This window comes from Tachysurus fulvidraco, chromosome 18, assembly GCF_022655615.1.
Source record: "Tachysurus fulvidraco isolate hzauxx_2018 chromosome 18, HZAU_PFXX_2.0, whole genome shotgun sequence".
NCBI lineage: Eukaryota > Metazoa > Chordata > Actinopteri > Siluriformes > Bagridae > Tachysurus > Tachysurus fulvidraco.
Window position 1 is genome coordinate 6731685 of NC_062535.1, and position 21460 is coordinate 6753144.

The 21460-nt window shown below is 41.0% G+C and overlaps 1 protein-coding gene across 1 annotated transcript in view; it reads left to right on the plus strand.

Moving 5' to 3' along the window:
- The first annotated feature begins 9938 nt into the window (after nt 1–9938).
- rasa3 (RAS p21 protein activator 3) overlaps nt 9939–21460 on the plus strand; it is a 70016-nt gene continuing 58494 nt past the window's right edge. The window contains exon 1 of the mRNA XM_047803269.1: nt 9939–10101. Within this exon, the coding sequence (XP_047659225.1) occupies nt 10047–10101 (55 nt within the window). The 5' untranslated portion in view covers nt 9939–10046. The remainder of the gene's footprint in view (nt 10102–21460) is intronic.

Consider the following 21460-nt stretch of genomic DNA (forward strand, 5'->3'; position numbering starts at 1 on the left):
ATTATAAACTACACATTACAGCTTAAAACATATTTTACTTAGATGTTGTAAAGACGACTCCACTAAATTCATTATTAATTATTTATTATTTACTATGTATTATAAAATATTTCTTATAATTACACAAGAAAAACTTTCTAAAATCATCTCAAAATTCAATGAAAATTACACTAGTTTCAAAGTTTCTGGACCTGAGTATTGATCTGCATTAACAAATTGTGTTTTTATAACAAAGTAATGAAAATCTGTTCACATAAGGCGAGTTGATGCTCTCACAGTTTAAACGTCTAGCTATAACTAGTGTGTCTGGTCATTTTCAACCTCAAATGTGGCCAAAAACACTTATATAAAATAAAAAAGGTTATATGACTGACATTCCTCAACCCTAGACAACCCCAGACAACCCCAGACGTGTGAGGCAAAACACTTTAACCACTAAGCCACGGTGCCTTTGCAGGAAAGTACAATCATTTATTCATTTATTCATTTTTTAATAGGAGCTCTCCGTTGCACTATTATAAACTGTTAGAAAGGACATTGTTTACATTTACACTATTTACTGTAGAGTTGTCACCCAAATGACTATGAGGTTCCCTTCTGAGTCTGGTTCCTCTCAAGGTTTCTTCCTCATATCCTCTCAGGGAGTTTTCCCTTTTCCGCCGTCGCCTCCGGCTTGCTCATTAAGTATAGGGATAGATATATAGTATCATTCATTTTGAGTTAATCTTTTTTAAATTAATTTTAAAATTTAATTTTATATATTCATTCATATTATGAATGAATGAATGAATGCATGAATGATTGAATGAATTTTACATATTGACTTATTTATTTTTATTTTTTCTTCTTATTATTATTCTTAATATTGTTATTATATATTTATTTAGTTTTCTCTCTCTTCTGTTTCCATACTTCTGTAAAGCTGCTTTGAGACAATGGGAAATTGCTAAAAGCGCTATACAAATAAATTGAATTGAATTAATAAGAATGTCTCTGTAAAGTGTAAGCACATGTTAGATTTATTTATATGAAAACACTTTTGAATTTGCAATTTGTTGATTCATTTCCTAATTAACTGAATTTCCTAATAAACATAATAAACTGCAATTCAAATCACAGGTTTTTTATTAATATGCGTTTTGTTATACAGTTCATTTCTATATCGTTTCTATAATAACAGCTCATTCACGGGAGCTTGTATATTGGACATCCGACACGTAGTCTAAAGCTAAAATGAATTAGATACAAAATTTTATATAATGTATTGTTTTGGAAAGTAGGTGTTTATGGAACATAAGTAGTCTTATGTGTGGTCACATACTTTAAGTTTTCCATCACATGATGAAAGTGACAGATGATTATTCACTTTTTCTGCATTTCTTGTCTTGCTGTTACAACAATACTGTAGCTATGCAATTTTAAACCGATAGAAATGACAACATGAAAATGTTGGAAATGAACTATACTATAAAACACATAAAAACGCTACAAGATGTGCTGTTACAGAACAATACTTGGACATCTGGACATCATAACATTCAATTATAGATTAGGTTCCAATAACTGCATGAATTATTGTTAATGATATTCATTATATTGAGCTCTTAATGCTGATGTACTTATGATGAAATGGTTAATTTTGCTCACTGCAGTTGGGTTGCTGGTTTTCAGTGTTTACTGTGTGTCTGTTTCAGATGCACAGTGATAATTACAGACTATAAAAGAATAAATATCATTACATTATTTAGGGCAAAATTATTTCGATGATGCTGTAAAGCCCTCAAACAACATCAGCGATAGTTCTGTCACCATTACAGCATCTTATACTGTAGGTTAAGGCTGTGCTGATCAGAAGCTTGGGGTTCAAGCCTCAGCACTGAGAAAACTGTCACAAATAAGCTAGCACTGATTCAGCCACTGAACTAACTCCACAAATAGAGTTAATTAAATAACGCAAGCTGTTTGTTCGAGTTATGGTGATTTAGGGTATAGGCTTCGGTTTTCTGAAGGTTATGTTTTTGAGTCCTTGTCAGGTGTATCCTGCATCAAACAAGCAAATGTAATGAATTATGTGTTATTATATACTATGCAAGGTATTACAATACTTTCCTGGAAATACAACTAAGAAATACAAATCGTGGCACAAATTAAAAGCTTTACTTCACACGATATAAAGTGTTTATGCGTGTATGTGAGATCGGAAACAGGTATTGGAAGCAGTCATCTTAGTAGTCTGCATTGTAATCTTAGGAAAAATGAAGTTTCTGGTCTTTGTGGACCTGACACCAGGTTGCCTGTTAATTACTGTAAAATCTACAAAAAATATTTTAGACAACCTCAAATAACGCACCAGGGTGTCAGTTTGATCATACTAGCCACCAGCAGATGGAGTTATACTGTCAGTAACAAATTTGCTGGTTTCTTCAACTCTTCAACTCTATGTTTCTTCAACTAAGATGGCACTGAGGGATCTCTATATTCATTTACTCTGACAATGAAGTGGTGACCAGGCAGCATAAAGAAGCCAAACTGCTAATATGTGTAGCTTTAGTCCCAAAATGGCTCCCTGTCCTCAAGTATGTCAGAGATGCAGCAGTAACTATCAAATTATGAATCTTTACTCCAAGGCAACTGAAGAGGTGTAATCCCATGTAAATGCATGAGAAGTCCTTCAGTATGTACTAACAAGTTATAATAGGTTTTTATTCAGGACACTGTTTAAATTAAATCTCCCCATATACATTACATATATTTGTTCAGCAATTGCAAAGACTAATGTGTGTTTAACTAAATATGCCTAATTACTTCCCTTGCATGTGGATTAATAAAGAAAAAAGGATCTGAAAGGAAAGCCATACTGCATGATGAGCAATACTTGGGATTTTCTTGTTGTTCATGTGGTTACTGTAAAGGTTTTGCTTTCTTTTTCAGCAGGGTTTTGAATCATTAGGATATGACTTTAAGCTTTGCTTAAAATAGAAAAATCAACCGTTTCAGATGCTAATCTCCAGCTGCGGTTTCTTTCTCTATGTGAATGAATCAAACATCAACACATCCAATGCTGATTCTTGACAAATCATAATATTTGTAAATATTATCGTATTTTAAATGTCTGCTTACAGAGAAGCTAGACAGCTTCAAATAACTCAGGGTCCTTCTCACAGAAGACGTCTCCTGGTAACACATACAGTACAAACGGCTTGTGGACATCCTCATGTCGGCGTCTCTAACGTCTATCACGTCTGGCCAGGTTCAACGCTTTCCATCACTAGGGTTTTCTGTACTGGGGCTGTGGGAAAACACCTCACAAAAAGGGTAGCATCAGGGAAGTTTGGAGCCACCATGACCCAGGACTGAATTAGCTGTCCAGACTGGTGAGGACAGAGTAGATGGCCATCAGCATCACAGAAATCTTCAGCCAGCAGTGAAGGACCATGTCTAGGAGAAATGACTTTCAGCATCCTATGCACAAACTCTCATCAGAGCTCTCATCAGGTCATGAGGTCCAACACAGAGAAACATAGAAGGGATTTTTACCCTTTGGCTACTGAACAAGCACACCTTAGAGAGTCTGCCTACCACACTCACAGAGAGACATAACCAAATCCTTTTGTGCCCTGTGTAGTTCTGTATCTATTGTGCCTCTAAAACACCTATTACCTCTCAAGGCCTGGACTTCACAAGACCTCTGAAGGTGTACTGTGGTATCTTGCACCAAGAAATGCTAAGGACTTGACCTATTGATCGGGAAGGTTGTGAGTCTAATTGCCAGGACCACTGAGTTGCTACCTCTGGGCCCTTGATCAAGGCCCTCAACCCTTGATTGCTCAGTTGTATGAGTAAGATAATTGAAATTCACCCTGGGTAAGAGTGTCTGACAAATGCAGTAATAAAGACTGTAGCAGGAGGTCCTGCAAGATGTGATGTAGAGCCTCTATGGATCAGACTTGTTTATCACGATCAGACAGAGATCTGAAGAATTTAGAGGCCAAGTAAACAACAACATGATGTCGTGATTTATTAGAGCAGACCACCTTCTTCCATTGTGCCATGGTCCAGTGGTGATGCTAACATGCTGTACTGCATAGGTCTGTATATACAACAATCTATGATGCAGTGTTCTGATACCTTTCTATCATAGCCAGCATTAACTTGTCATGGCCTAATGGGCGCAGTCGTGGCCTAATGGGGGCAGTCATGGCCTACTGGTTAGAGAGTCTGACTCGTAACCTGAAGGTTGTGGGTTCGAGTCTCGGGCCAGCCACAACTGAGGTGCCCTTGAGCAAGGCACCGAATCCCTCCCAACTGCTCCCCGGGCGCCGCAGCATAAATGGCTGCCCACTGCTCCGGGTGTGTGTTCATGGTATGTGTGTGTTCATGGTGTGTGTGAGTTCACTGCTGTGTGTGTGTGTGTACACTTTGGATGGGTTAAATGCAGAGAACGAATTCTGAGTATGGGTCACCGTACTTAGCTGTATGTCACATCTCTTCACTTTCCACAAGTTTGTGCTATAGTAGCTCTTCTGTGGAATCAGGCAGGCTAGCCTTCACTCCCCACATGCATCAATGAGCCCTGTGCTCTCACAACCATGTTACCGGGAACACCCCGTGAGACCTGCTGTTTTGGAGATGCTCTGACTCAGCTGTCAATTTGGCACTTTTCACTCAGATCCTTACACTTGCCCAATTGTTCTTATATAAATTTCAATAGCTGACTGTTTATTTGTTGTCTATTAAATACTTAGTAATTAGATAATCAATGTTTTTCACTTCACCTGCCAGTGGTTTTAATGTTATGGCTGATCATTGTAGATGTTTATTATATGTAAAGAACTTTGATGCAATGCCCAAAAACATAAAGAACCTTTGATGCAATGCAAATGCATGATGTGGATAAAAAGCATAGAGATTATTGCTTAATAGAATGACAGAAGCTTTTTGTATTGATGAGAAACTATTTTTAGGTTCCCCTCTTGGCTGAATGGAAACAGCAGGGTTATCACACCATTAGTCAGTCAACATCTGTCCTCTTGTGTCTAACAGAGTGCCCTCTGACACAAACACACACATACACACGGAAATGCCCTAACATGATACAGACGAGCGATTTTATCTGTTATAAAGCGGGTTTGAGCAGGGGTGTGGTCCACTGTGTCGTAGAGGAGGACGTTTGAGGTAAACCCCCAAATGCAAATCACACAGGTTGAATGAATCATATCTAGCACATGCTGATTTAAATCCTTATGGGCTAAATCCTTTGAGTGTCAACTGAAACCTTCATCTTGAAACCATACTGAAAGGTTTTTCATGTGCTTAGCGATTCTTGTTTGCTGTGAATTGTTATTAATTTGTTTATTTATTATTTTCATTATTCCTTTGCTGTTCCAAGTACTTCCATTCTCATTGTCCTGTCGATCAGATAGATAGCGAGCTACAATATACCTGTACAAGCCCAATAGTGGTGAGTTGGAGTTTTCGCTGTTTTTTTTTCTTGAAGTTTTTCAAATTCAGGGATAACAAAATAAAAACAGACATTTTATTAACAAAACACAAAAAATAAATACATGATAACATGAAATAGAAACCGAAACACAGCAGCCAACAAAAGATGAAGACTCAATACACATAATTCCACATGAGGTATTTATTTCTTACTAATTATTATAAATACACGCATCTGGCTGAGAATGTCCAAGCAGAAGTCCTGACAGACAGACAGACAGATAGATAGAGAGAGAGAGAGAGAGAGAGAGAGAGATAGATAGATAGATAGATAGATAGATAGATAGATAGATAGATAGATAGATAGATAGATAGATAGATAGATAGATAGATAGATAGATAGATAGATAGAAAGGACACTTTAAATATTAAACACACATACGTACAACATTGAATAGGAATCCATCCATCCATCTATCCATCCATCCCATTCAACACTTATCCTCTTATCCTACCGGGTTGTAGGAACCTGGATCCTACCCCTTGGGACTGGTGACACTAGGCAGGGTGACCCAGGACATGATGCCAGTCTGTCACATGGCACAATCACACACACACATACGCACACTTACACTATGGATTATTTAGAGATGCCAGTCAGCCTACAACACATGTTTCTGGAATGGGAAGGAAACCAGAGTACCCAAAGAAACTACAGAGGTGAAGGGAGAAGATGAAAGCTCCATACGCTAACTCACACACACATACTATACATATGGCAGAGACAGGAATCATGCCCTTAAGCTTGGAGGTATGGAGTTGTTAGGAGTTATGTATGAAATGAACAGTGTGTAAAAACGCTTGTGCAGTAGCGAGTTCATCAATCACAGAGAGATGAGCCTTTACATTTACGAGCCTGGTGTAAATGTTTCCTTGAGTGTTCTTTATTCCAGCAGACCCAAATAAGTCTGTTAGTAAAAGAGCTCTGCTGTCTTCACTGTTCATGACAGAGAGAGGAGCTTCTACTCTCTACTGACATAAAAAAACAAAACATTTTTGCTCAATAATAGTTTCAGCCTTGCAAATGAGTTTATTAATCCTGATGGAGGATATCCAGCATCATGGTGTGTACATTAAAAGATCTGAGCTGCCTTCAGAAATTGAATCTGCTCGTCTCCGTCATGTACACAGCGTCCGGGTTGGGTTTGGTCCTCCAGTCCAGCTTTGCATGCCATTGTCTGGTAGTTGAATTCTATTGAGGTTTCTAAAGGAAATCATTTAACCAAGTGAAAAAAACAGACCATGTTGTTTAGAGGAATGCAAACAAAATAGAACACTTTCAAAATATATATATTAAACACCATTGAAAATGACATGTTAATTAAAGGTACACATTTTTGTCACCATGTGTCTAAAAAACATGATGCACCAACACTTAGGCAACTGCTAGAAGAATTATAAAGCAGTTTTATGATTGTAGATGTTCAACATACAGTAAGCACTTACTTTGGACCTGCTGTAATAATAATAATACAAAAAAGCATATGGTCCTGCACGTTAACGCACCCATGGTGGTTTACCACAGGGCGGTTCCACACCCTCTTTGACTAAAATAACAAGAAACAACAGACCTTATAGCCCCCAGTATGATTCACTATCCTCATCATCCACATTAAAAGCCTTCCTCCCAATTTGCATGTGGCTTCCGTTGAGGATGTGTTTGATGTACAGCACAGTGACCCAGACCAGGAAACCGTAGGCCATGGCCATGAATGAGCTCCCTGTACTCAAGGCATGTTTTTTTCTTCCTTTTTTTTTTTTCTGAAGGCAGTTATCTCCTCACAGTGGGAGCACAGCCACGCTGACTGCCAACTCTGCAACAGTAAATTAGCTTTGGCGCTATTTTAAAAAGAGTCAAGTGCTAATCCTTGCCGCTGTGGATAATAGCAGCAAATAGGTCAACTGTCAGCACTTCTAGCAGCACTAAAAATGACCTGTATGCTTACGTAGGCATAGAAAAAGCCTGATTTTAGATCCGCTAATATAAACTACTGATCATCAGGTGGTGAAATGTTCAACAACGGTATCATTTCAGAAAAAACAGAATACGAGAACTAATAAATAAACCATTAAAAAAAGCTTTAAAGTCACATTAAGCATTAAGAGCTCTAAAAAGATCTTTTCAGTGTGTGGCTCTTTAACTATTTTTGTTGATGACACAATTCATTGAATATTTAAAGCTACCCAACAATTTGTAGGAAATACTTTACCAGGACAAATAAAACTCAGTGAATCCACAAAGCTGGTCGTTTTGTACCAGTCACAAGACCACGAGGCAAAAGTAGACTGCAAGGCATGTTGGAGAAATATGAAAAGTGTTTGGTGCCCTGATAAACAATTAAACTCAAATGTTTCACTTCTTTAATCCTGAGCATACAGAATGATGTTTGGCAAAAACACTCTTATTAATCCATTAGCATACCAATAAAGCATGGTGGTGTTAGCATCGTTCCACAGGAATCTTTTCTTCAGCAGAAACTGAAAGACTAGTCAGGGATAAGAGCAAGATGTACTTAGCTAAATAAAGTGCAATCCTGTTCCGGTCTGCAGGAGGCTTGAGACTTGGGCAGAAAGTAGTGGTTGGAAAGAAGTGGCTCAAAATAAAAACCCTTATAAAAACTGCAAGAATGAGACGAAATTGATGCAAATGTGCAAAGGGATATATTCCACAGCTGTCAGTTCAAACGCTGTTAGACATTGTGTGTAAATCAAGTAGTAAAAATGCCAGTTAAGTCAGTTTTTATTCCTGCTTATAACACTACAAAATGTGAAAAACATTACTGGGGTCAATAATTATGCAAGGCTTCAAAACCTTTTTTTAGCTTGTGTACTTTGACGAATATGAGTAGTAATGCAGATTTTCAGGTTTTCAAGGCGTAAGTTCTCTGAATATCTCTGTGTAGCCTCAGGGCTGCAAACCTCGAGGTAGATTTCTAATAGTTAATGTGATACTTTAGGATGCTAGATATAGAGTAGTTACTCATAATCCATTTATTAACTTAAATATGTGGTATTAAAATGACATTTTACTGGCACTTATTGACTACAACTCTTTGTTTCTTACTTTATGTGCATGCATTATACCATAAATGAGCTTCAGCTGCTGTGTAGGAAGTTTTGCGTATTCTTCACATGTTTATGTGGATTCCCTGCTATTTCTCTGGTTTCCTCACATTTCTATGATAATTTACATTAAAAGACTCCTTTAATGGTAAGAAGTACAGTATGGCTTTGTTTACTGTTAATGTTGTGCAGCCAATATTGATTGATATGACCACCTGAGTTCCCTCCTATGACCACCTGAGTTCCCACTTATGACCACCTGAGTTCCCCCTTATGACCACCTGAGTTCCCACTTATGACCATCTGAGTATGACCACCTGAGTTCCCACCTATGACCACCTGAGTTCCCCCTTATGACCACCTGAGTTCCCACTTATGACCACCTGAGTTCCCCCTTATGACCACCTGAGTTCCCACTTATGACCATCTGAGTATGACCACCTGAGTTCCCACCTATGACCACCTGAGTTCCCACATATGACCATCTGAGTTCCCACCTATGACCAACTGAGTATGACCACCTAAGTTCCCACTTATGACCACCTGAGTATGACCACCTGAGTTCCCACCTATGACCACCTGAGTTCCCATCTATGATGCCTGAGTTCCCACCTATGTCCACCTGAGTTCCCACCTATGACCACCTGAGTTCCCACCTATGACCACCTGAGTTCCCACCTATGACCACCTGAGTTCCCACCTATGACCACCTGAGTTCCCCCTTATGACCACCTGAGTTCCCACTTATGACCACCTGAGTTCCCCCTTATGACCACCTGAGTTCCCACTTATGACCATCTGAGTATGACCACCTGAGTTCCCACCTATGACCACCTGAGTTCCCACATATGACCATCTGAGTTCCTACCTATGACCAACTGAGTATGACCACCTAAGTTCCCACTTATGACCACCTGAGTATGACCACCTGAGTTCCCACCTATGACCACCTGAGTTCCCATCTATGATGCCTGAGTTCCCACCTATGTCCACCTGAGTTCCCACCTATGACCACCTGAGTTCCCACCTATGACCACCTGAGTTCCCACCTATGACCACCTGAGTTCCCACCTATGACCACCTGAGTTCCCACCTATGACCACCTGAGTTCCCAACTAAGACCAGCAAAAAAATTAAAAAAAATAATCTTTTGCTAAATATGAATAAATGAATGAATGAACGACACCAAATTCGTGCCCCAGCGACATAAAACATGCACGAAAACAAACAATAAAACGCCACACGTTCCATTCTCACGTCTTCGTGCTCCAGGATTTTATAACATAATTTTTCTATAAGCGCTTAACGCGCGAGCCTCCCGCCCACGACGTGACGTCATTCAGCACTACCCAATCAGGACAGGGTCTGCTATTCGGGTTGCGCTGTCGGCCAGTGGGCTCGTGGTTCAGTGCGCGAGTGCTGGAGATTCCGGGTCCGTGAAGGAAACCTCTCCAAAACACGATAAACGTGAAAGAGCGAGCATGGCGGTCGAAGAGGAAGGTCTTCGAGTCTTTCAGAGTGTCAAAATAAAAATAGGTAAGTAGCCGAAAGACCGGGTAGGGGACGCGGTTAGTTTTTAAGGTTATCGCCTGAACGTTAGCTAACGGTGTTAAGAAGGCTCGAGCGTTGGCGCGCGAGTGTTGGCGCGCGAGCCCACTTTTCCATATTCTAATTCAAAGCACACGCTCGCGCAGCGCGCGGTGCAACGCCGAGACTAAAACGTGGTGCACGAGCGAGTTTACAGCACAATACGAATCTTATTCATGGCCGAAATGTGCACGCGCCTGCATGTACAGATGTGTGAAACAACAACAACAACGACGTCCTGATGGCACGCAGGAGCTCAGTGCGTTTATTTATAACGTGTTAATAACTGACACTCCTTTAGTGCACAATTCGGCTTCAGTAGTAAATAAGGACACTGGATCAAACACGAACGGTTCTTTCTCTTATGCGTCTTAATGCCATAACAATGCGCTTTTCTGCAGCTTGGCTGTGTCCCAAACCGCATCTGTCTGTGTGACGTGTGACAAAAACCTCATTGTGGATGTTGGACTGTTGTTTTTGCATCACATCAGATACTTATTAAAAATACCCTGTGCAGATATGTGAGTGCGTATGAACACGTACTGTATACAGTCTCTACACACACACACACACACACACACACACACACACACACACACACACACACACACATACACTCACTCATTCACACACACGCACGCACACACTCACTCACTCACACACACACACACACACACTCACTCAATCACCACTCACACACACACACACACACAGTCACACACTCACACACACCCACTCACACACACACACACACACACACACACACACACACACACACACACACACACACACACACACACACACACACTCACTTAATCACACACACATTCACACACACTCACTCAATCACACACACACACACACACACTCAATCACACACACACACACACACACACACACACACACACACACACACACACACACACTCAAACACACACACACACACACACACACACACACTCACTCAATCACACACACACACACACACACACACACACTCAATCACACACACACACACACACACACACACACACACACACACACACGTGCTTGTGCTGTGCGTGTGAATTTAAACAGCATCTGCATGAAAGATGACAATCACAAAGATGCAAGATTTCCCCTCTGACTAGACGCATTATGTGCATTTGATTGCAATATAGCTCTCTCTCTCTCTCTCTCTCTCTCTCTCTCTCTATATATATATATATATATATATATATATATATATATATATATATATATATATATATATATATATAAAGCTTTCTGTAGCTGCACCAGCTTATTTGTTTATTGCTTGTCTATTTATTGTTGTTACATTGTTGTTAATATGATCGTGATGCATTTCTCTAGCGATGTTAAAAAAAGTAGGCTGAACGTGTGGCTGTGTTGTGCACATGACTTAACACCTGTTCTATGATGAATGCACCATTCGAGAATATGGAGCGCCGCAAATTCCCACTGCTGCCTTGTTATAAGCTGCATCCGGTTGCCAAACTCGCAGTTGCGAAAAGAGCGTTTGTGTCGCAGGAAGTGAGCATCATCTGCAATTGAAATCATGTTGCGGGTGTTTAGTTTTTTTTTTGCAAATTTATGAGACACACCCTTTCTTAGGGAAACATCACTTACTTTACTAGGCGTGTGTGCGTGTGTGGGTTGATCTTATCAGACACCAGAAAAACTGCCTGTCAGGGTTTCCTGTTCACATTTACATAAACTGTCATTAGTGTCATACAGCGTAAAGTACGGTGACCCATACTCAGAATTTGTTCTGTGCATTTAACCCATCCAAAGTGCACACACACACAGCAGTGAACACACACACCGTGAACACACACACGCAGTTTGCAGCCATTTATGCTGCGGCGCCCATGGAGCAGTTGGGGGGGGGATTCGGTGCCTTGCACAAGGGCACCTCAGTTGTGGCCGGCTCGAGACTCGAACCCACAACCTTCGGGTTACGAGTCAGACTCTAACCATTAGGCCACGACTGTGATGATACACAACATGCCTTAATCAAAATCTGCATAATGTAATAGTTTAGAAATTTAGTAGAAACCTACTACTACTACTATTTCAATTCAATTTATTTGTACAGAGCTTTAAACAATTTCCCATTGTGTCAAAGCAGCTTTACAGAAATATGGAAGCAGAAGATAGAGAAAAATAGATAGATAGATAGATAGATAGATAGATAGATAGATAGATAAATAAATAAATAAATAAATAAAGACGAAGAAAAAGAAGAAGAAGAAAAAAAGGATAAAAATAAATAAATGAATATACACATATCTATCCCTATCCCTAACGAGCAAGCCGGAGGTGACGGTGGCAAGGAAAAACTCCCTGAGAGGATGTGAGGAAGAAACCTTGAGAGGAACCAGACTCAGAAGGGAACCTCATAGTCATTTGGGTGACACTCTACAGTAAATAGTGTAAATGTAAATAATGTCCTTTCTAACAGTTTATAATAGTGCAACATATATAATAGAGCTCCTGAGGAACTAATGGGTCATCGTAAACTCTGAGTTCAGCGCAGACCTGATCGCTGATAAAGACGGGCCATATTACTACTACTACTACTACTGATAGACAATAATAATAATAATGTCATTACATTATTCATGGGGTCATGGTTGAGCAGAAAAACAAAAACGTTACATAAAAATGAATGATTTTATTTTCGAAGCTTACCATTAGCATGTACAGTTTACGTACACTTGCTATTCAGAGCACTCACAGGATTATATGATCAACAATTTCTTGCCATTTTGTCAGCGTGTGTGTGTGTCAGGAAGAGGAGGGTGTTTGATTGTTTGGGTGCGTATACAGAGTTTTCGGCCTGGTTTCCTGAGGGAACATTTGTCTGGAGGAAGCTTCTAGGGGTCAGGAGCTTCTGGTAGGGGTGAAGGGAGGAAACAGGAAAGCGCTCTAGATCGCTTCCTGAAACTCCAAAGCAACTCCTAGCTGTTTTCAGTGTTCCTGGGTTAGACTCGGACTAACGTGGACCAGATGGAATCAGAGATTGACTTTCACACTGAGGCCAATCGCTGTAATGCTATTTCCCCTTTTTTTTTTTAGTCAGTCCCCAAACTTTTTATTGCTTAATGCCTTCTCTGAAATACAGAGTGAAACTGAGCTGAGAGACAGACGTGTGGGTGTAAAAGACAAGTTTTAATCGAAGGACCAGTTTCATATAAGCAGCTTCAGTGATGAGACAAGAGGGAAGAAGTCAGGCACAGAGCTTAGTCAGGGTTTGTATCTCACACAATGTGAGAATCAGCTCCCTTGTTTCTTCTTTCGGGGAGAAACAAGGCAAGAGGAGGAAGTGTTCCCAGTTTCCACATGGCTTTCCTGGACGCTGGCCAGCAGAGTTTGTCCAAAACTTTGAGGGCTTGTTGAATCAGTAAGTAAGGGGCTTCAGACACTACTGCGAATACCGACGTCATCTTTTCTTTGAAAAACATGGTTCCTCAATCTTTCCCAGAGAGACAGACATTGTTAAGCAGTAAATTGGTTTCTAAACATGTTCACATCATGGCACAAGTGATGTCAGGTCTCCGTCTCAGGTGTCATAGTTCGTCTGATCTGCCAAGTGCGACAGAGGCACAAAACTGATGATGTGCCAATACGTGCGGTGTAGACCGAACACTTACATATTCCATACCAACGGCTAAAGTCAGACCAGTGTCTGTTCACGAGGACACGAGAATCTGTCCAGTTGACCTGAGGATTCAACTCTTGGTCTCATGATAACGTAGAAAACAAGGAGCTGATCTCCAGTCTCTCCAAACCAACACAACTAACACTGCTGATGTTTACAAATAAACACTATCACACGATCAGTTAGCTTAGGCTATAATCATGTCTGGGAGCCACTGATTTAATCATATGCAAAAAAGGTGGAATTATTTTTGTGTGTGTGTGAGTGTGTGTGTGTGTGTAAACACAGAAGAACTCCAGATATAGAAGTGCAGGATGCTGTGCATCATCTTGATCACCTACACAGAGTTAAAGCTACAGGGAGGGAAAAGCAGGAAGTTACTGGGGACAAGAATTCTTAGATCAGTGCAGTATCTAAAACTTTTAGCTGAAAGTCGTGTGCAACATCTCAGCAACCGCAGGTGTCTTGTATGATGCGGTTCCTCAGTGGTAACGATGTGTCTGTGTCACAACTGTAGATGAGGAGGGAGTCGAAGTACAGGAAGCATCACTGGGTTTAATAGTAATAATAATAAATCAGTTATACACACACACACACACACACACACACACACACACACACACACACACACACACACACACACACACACACACACACACTTTAAATGAACAAAATAGGTTGGTTGAGTCAGATGACTAAACTACTGGAATTCCTTTCCTTATAGTGACCGTTGTCAATAGCATCACAGCACACATCCATGTCTCCTGTATCACAGCGGAGGTGCGGACACGCTCTCTCGCTTCATTCAAACGCAACTTGCCGTCTCGCGTCTCGGTTTTTGAAATCAGAGGGATTTCGTATCGACGCTACTACGATATTGCTGTAGTGATCATATTATCTGAAGGATTGTTTTGGACACTGTTCAAAATGGATTCATAAACAGGTAAGATTCTAAAACATGATCTCAGTTCAATATTTCATGCCCCCTTAATTATATACTGTTTTATATATATTTATATATATATATAATTAAAAAAAAATTCGGTGTAATAAGTTTACTATGAATATACAATACGTTATTCCTTAAATGTCAGGCTTAAATGTCAGGCTTAATACTCCGAACGTGTTCGTCTGCCTCGGCTTAAAGCCACTCGGAAGCTTTGTGTTAATTACAAGTGAGATAATGAAATATTCATTCTAATCAATTTTTTGTCCGATTATTTGCCCAAGTTAGTTTTGGTATCGAGGTAAAGGTTAACTTACTTTGCATTCGCTATATAACGGCAGGTGGTGGTCAAGAAGATGACTCGCAAATTTGACGTGTTTTTTCCTTTCGCAGCGACTTAGATCTTGCAAGATTAAAGACGCTGCAAAAGCTGGAAACAAGTAAAATTTTTTAGCGCGATTTTGAAAACTGGCAGTAAATCCCACCCAGACTGACGCCGGCTGGGTGGGATTTACTGCGAGTTTTCAAAAATGCGATAATCAAACTTGATTTTAACGATAGTCGAATTTTACCACGATTTATCGTGAAACCGGTAATCGTTCCATCCCTTGCCGTTATATACCTAAGAACACACACGATGGTGGAAGCTTTGATTCCTGTAAAGGAATCAGACAATACTGTAGCTATGTGACAACCAGAGATACGAAAAAGAAAACGAGAAGGAAACGAGGAAACTGGACAGAGGGTAAGTGCTGGAGATTATTGAGAACGGATGAAGGATAATTAAATACAAACCTGCATCTTGTTGTCCAATTTCACCTTGGAACTTGAGAGACGAATTATGTCCAGCTCTTAGTAGTAGCAAGGGTTAGCGTGTTTCGAGGATCGTTAGCAGTCAGTGTTTAACGGAATAATGTGCACAATGCCGGCGGCTCTGACCGCCAAGCATGAGTACCGCGTCTTGCTCCAGCGGATCAGTACTTTGGGTTAGTTAATACATTAATATGGTAGTTCATGTTGGTTAAGGTTAACTAGCAAGGTAAATGAACAATATTAAACAAAGGGCTTCATGTTTATTATTTCGCCTGGAGTCACACATAATGTACAAGCAGTTCACATAACCCCTGTGCCTATAGAAACTATTAGCTGGTCATAGATATTAAATATATATTAAGTCAATTCTGTCCCTATTTAGTGTTGGGTTTCTTTGACGTTTTCCTTTCAGCAATAAAATTAGATTAGATTAGATTCAACTGTATTGTTATTGAGCAAGGTACATGTACAGAGCCAATGAAGACTTTAAGTGGAGTAAAAGAAAAGGAGTGAATGTGATCGCTTAAACCAGAGTGAAAGTGGCTGAGAGACATGTGGGTGTGAAGGAGTCAGGCACAGCGCCTAGTCAGGGTTTGAACCTCAGAATGTGAGAATCAACTCCCCTGTTCCTTCGTTCGGGGGAGAAACAAGGCAGGAGGATGTGTTCCCAGTTTCCTCATGAGTTTCCTGGACACTGGCCAGCAGTGTATTTGAGTTTGTCCAAAACCTTGCGCACTTGACAACAACAACAAAAAAAGGTTTCTCCATGTAGAATGTACAGTATGTGTAGAAGATCTGCACATTGCATCACTTCTAAGGGACCAACGGACAGGGATATTTACAGTCTGGGAAAATAGTGAGTGAATAAGTCTGGTATGACTGTGTAGCACTCAGTCAAAACAAAACTGGGGGAGATTTATCTGCAGGTCGCTTTCAGATAAACGAAAGTGTAGATGGCAGAGCTGGATTTCCTACAGTCGCAATTTTGTGGTTTTGACGAGCTATTTGTGTCCTCAAGCCTCAAGCAGAAATGGAAATCTCTTTTTTTTTCCTGCCAGCACTATGCAGGGCTAGAACTACAGGCTTGTCCTCTTTAACAACAGCAAAAAAAACAAAACACTTCTCTGAGGTTTTGAGCTCTGCAGGTCAAAAAAGTTCAAAATGGGTTTTGCCTTCTAAATGCATTCAGGTGCTCCTTATAGGCAAGAAGACCATGTCAGCACAACAGGGATAAAAATAGCACATGACGACTGCCGGAACCTTCTGTAACGTGCAGCAGCGAAGAGCTTCACATCCACGTTCTGCAGGGTTACGCGCACAAATCTGCTCATATCCGAGTGAATCAAATCCACTCGATCTTAAGAAGTCGTCATTGCTCGGCTAGCACCTAGTGTCGCTCCTCGTTTAAAGGGAGACACGAAGTCATGTCACAGGAAGGAAGTGAGCTCAGTTTCCACAAGGCTTTCCTGGCAGCTGGCCAACTCGGTTTCCCAAAAACCTCAAGGGGCACAAAGGGAGGGGCAAAGAGACGGACTGCTTCCCACGTGTCATCTGCGCACAGCCGTCTACGGCATCTAACATCTATACTGAATCTCAATAGAAATCCTGTCATTCCTACTCCTGTAAGAATTCTTGCACATAGGGATGAACATTACGGTGCCATCATCTGTGAAATAATCATAAATCCTCTGAATGCCATGGTGTGCATCAAATACCACCTTACTGTACAGTATGCAGGATAAGCTCACTGACATGTCAGACTGAAACTCATCACCTGCTTGTTCTCAGTAACTGCTTCCTCATTGCTTTAAAGTATATTTCATCAAGTTTATATTTAAACCAACGGGTCTGTTTCCTTAAAAACATGTGTTTTGAACTTCAAGACCATGTCAATGAAGAATGATTCATTTTACCCCTTTATCTGATTCACTAAACCCAACAATCACTGTTGAATCCGAATCACTGTTGAGCGAATATGGAATAAGAACGGGAAGATCGATTCCTTATAAACCTCTTTGTATTTAATCTTTATCATTTTTATATTTAAAGTGGCTTAGTGGTTAGCATGTTCGCCTCACACCTCCAGGGTTGGGGGTTCGATTCCCACCTCCGCCTTGTGTGTGTGGAGTTTGCATGTTCTCCCCGTGCCTCGGGGGTTTCCTCCGGGTACTCCGGTTTCCTCCCCCGGTCCAAAGACATGCATGGTAGGTTTATTGGCATCTCTGGAAAATTGTCTGTAGTGTGTGAGTGAATGAGAGTGTGTGTGTGTGTGTGTGTGAATGAGTGTGTGTGTGTGCCCTGTGATGGGTTGGCACTCCGTCCAGGGTGTATCCTGCCTCGATGCCCGATGACGCCTGAGATAGGCACAGGCTCCCCGTGACCCGAGAAGTTCGGATAAGCGGTAGAAAATGAGTGAATGAATGAATGAAGTATGATATCCTGAGTCTCAAAGATATTTCAACACTATAATATGCAGCATTAATTAAAACCTTACAGTAATTTGTACTGCATAATGTCTGGGGAAAAAGCATCATATGTTTATAATATAAAGCTTTTTTTTTTAGTATTATTAAAATGAGAATGAAAAAGAGGGGAAAAATCTGTTAATTTTTTTTTCTTCTTCAAAATAATGATGCTTTATTTGTTGTCAGAGTATTAATAGATTTGATTTTAATGAAGTAAATAAAAATATGTACATGTAATCACAGTACCTTGTAAAAAGTTATGTATCTTGAGATTTTTTTTCGATTTGTTTTTGTCACTCGTCTCCGCCCTGCTCTATTAGACGCACGCAACATCGCGGCTTCGACCCTAACAGCATTTAAACGGGTTTTCGTTCACATCCGCTTTAGGAACAAAACTCTCTCGGCTCGTCTGGGTTTTAAACAAAATACAAAAAAAAAGGGTTTTGTTTAATTAGGGAGTGTTTAGGTTTAGGTTAATTCTGACTTTTCACTGTGGCTATCAAGATTTATTTATTTATTTATTTTGGAAAGCAAATGTAAATTAAAGCCTGTTATTTAGGATCTTAAACTGCGGCTGAACGTTCGAGCTCCTGCTAACACGAGTAGGCTCTGACTGTCAGAGAGGCACAATCTGACATCACCAGGGTGTTAATCTGTGTAATGAAAGACCTGAGACTGTTTGCCATGTTCTTGTATTGAAAAAGTGCATTGCTCTAAGATGCTCTGTGTGATTTTAGAAGGAAACCTCTTCTAGAGAAGCCAGAGAAGTTCTCAGACCTGGAGACCTGCCTGGTGTATCAATGCCAGTGCAGCAAAGGAATTTTATGAATGGGCGTCGCGTCTGGACAGTGCGTCCACTCTCACTCCGAGCCTCCGGATCTATTTCTACAGGCTGCTACCGGAGAACATGACCTCTCCTGTCAGGCCAGAAGCCATTCCTTGGGTTTCACCATCTCAGCTGTGTAAAGAAATGCCATTGCGAAACATGAAACCCACTTCCTGTTTTGATCTGTCGAGTGGACGAACTTAGGGGTTCAAGACACGGGCCAAGGAGTCGAACGCGCGGAGAAGAGCGCGGTCCGGATTCTAATCGTTTGTCGACAGGAGAAGGAGAAGCATGGCGGAGTTAGTCGATATTTTATGCGGCGTGTTTTTTATGATGTGCCCTTGTTAACATTCTGTCAGCAGATGTTTTGGATGGTGTTGTGATGTATTTCGGTTGTAGTTGCATAGACGTGTCATTTTTACAGCAGCTCGCTTATCAGTCATGCCATGACCTTATTCAGGCCACAGTGGATGGATGAATGCCTATATTTGGGCATCGTGCCTCTACTCATCACTTCTCTGTCTAAAACGAACAGGATGTCTCGCACATTTTCCTCTCGTCAGCGTCTGACCAAAGAACAATAGCGAACGAAGCAGCGTCTGTGGAGCAGCTGCCACACAGCCCTTCTGAGCCGAAGGCGCACGGCCACGACTCATCTCCACCGTGCTTTTGGGCTTTAACCAGAGATGAGAGCGGTTATTATCAGGCAGATTAAAGAGCGCTGGGGGGATGATGCCTACAGACAGAGCTGTCCTAATGACGGATGCACCTCCTCCCCACAGATGCCCCCAGGCCACAAAGCAGAACAAAGCATTCATGTGTGTCAAGTGTCTGTTCTCAGATTAAAGCTGCACTCTTGGTATTAATAGCATTAACTTCAGCGCTAGTCTCAGAGGTGTTTGCCAAAACGCCTAGCATCGGGTTAATTTAACTGCTTTTTTCTAAGTGATTATAATTATTTTTTTAAATATTTTTTTTGCTAAGAGATCGGCGTTCGTCGAAATGCTCGGCCCGCTAACTTTACTGTTCAGTGCCTTCTAAACTACGTCTTGGACGCAGCCTGGAATTCCATTCGTCCTATCTCATTTCCTGTTACAGTTCTCCTTCTCTTTCCCTCTCTTCTCTTTCTTGGGTCTGCTCTCATGCCACCGCCCCACCTCCCTCTCAGCTCTCGACTGTCCCTCTGCACTGCCATCCCACTCATCCTTTTCTGTCCTCCTCTTTCTACAGGGTTTGTAGGATTTCCAAGTACTGCTTCGAGGATAAGCTCCCGGAGCTGAAAAAACAGGGCGATAAAGAAATATCTGCTTCTTTTTATACGCTGCTGCTTGTGTCGAATTTTTTTGTCCAAGTTAGAGATTAGTGAAATTATGGCAGCTTGCCATTGTTCTGTGTGTGTGTGTGTGTGTGTGTGTGTGTGTGTGTCCATCCGTCCCAATAGTGGTGATGTAATACACACATAACCGTGCCGCAGAGGAAAGTCGGCCTCGCTAATCATTTCGTTATACAAACTTTGTCGCAGCACTTCCTTCTTCCCGGTTTGTCTCCTCACCATCTTTTCGTCCTTCTCCTCCTTCGAAAAGCAGAAAAAGCTCTCGTCGATTTTTGGCTTCACGCCTTCATTCTGCCTGTTGTTTTTTTGCTCAACACCCCAAACATTACTGCAAGTTTACACTCAGCGGTGTCACAGTGGTGACTCAGGCATTTCTCCTCTTTTTATTTCTTCTTCAACAGCCAGAGGAATATAAACCAAAACATTTGTAAAACGTTTGTTTTTATTTAGTGAACGTTTCAACATAACAAGCTTCATGACTGCATGACACACCTGGATGCCGTGACTTATAGCGCCATGTAGACATGAAATCTGATGCGTGTTGCGTCAGGAGGAAGCAGGAAGACAAATAAGTTCTGGTGTAAAGTATCAGTCACCTCAGAATTACTCAGTAAACACAATCACCTGAAAGATATCGAACAAGCTGCACACTGGAGCTAATACACATATCATTAGTCTCACAGTGAAAGCTAGCAATCTCTCTCTCTCTCTCTCTCTCTCTCTCTCTCTCTCTCTCTCTCTCTCTCCATCTGCTCTTTTCTTCTTTTTCACATCTTTTTTTTTTCTTATGTCATTCACATTTCCACACAGCATCACACTTATACTTATCTTCACTGTCCTTCACTCTCTGGAGCTCTTCTGGCCCAATTTCCTCTTTCTGTAATTATATTTTGCCACCTACACATATATGTGTGTGTGTGTGTGAGTGTGTGAGACAGTCTGAGAAAATGTGACACACGTAGACAGATAACAAAAGATACCCAAATTCCAACATCAAGATGTTTAAGATATACTACAATTAAAGATACGAAACCAAGAGAAATCACATCAGAACTTTTTTCAGCCTCAATGTGAAAATGAAAAAGAGCCAAAAATATTTTTAAGGGGAAAAATAAGATGGGAGCATGGTGGCTTAGTGGTTAACACGTTCACCTCATACCTCCAGGGTTGGGGGTTCGAGTCCCACCTCCCCCTTGTGTGTGTGGAGTTTGCATGTTCTCCCCGTGCTTCGGGGGTTTCCTCCGGGTACTCCGGTTTCCTC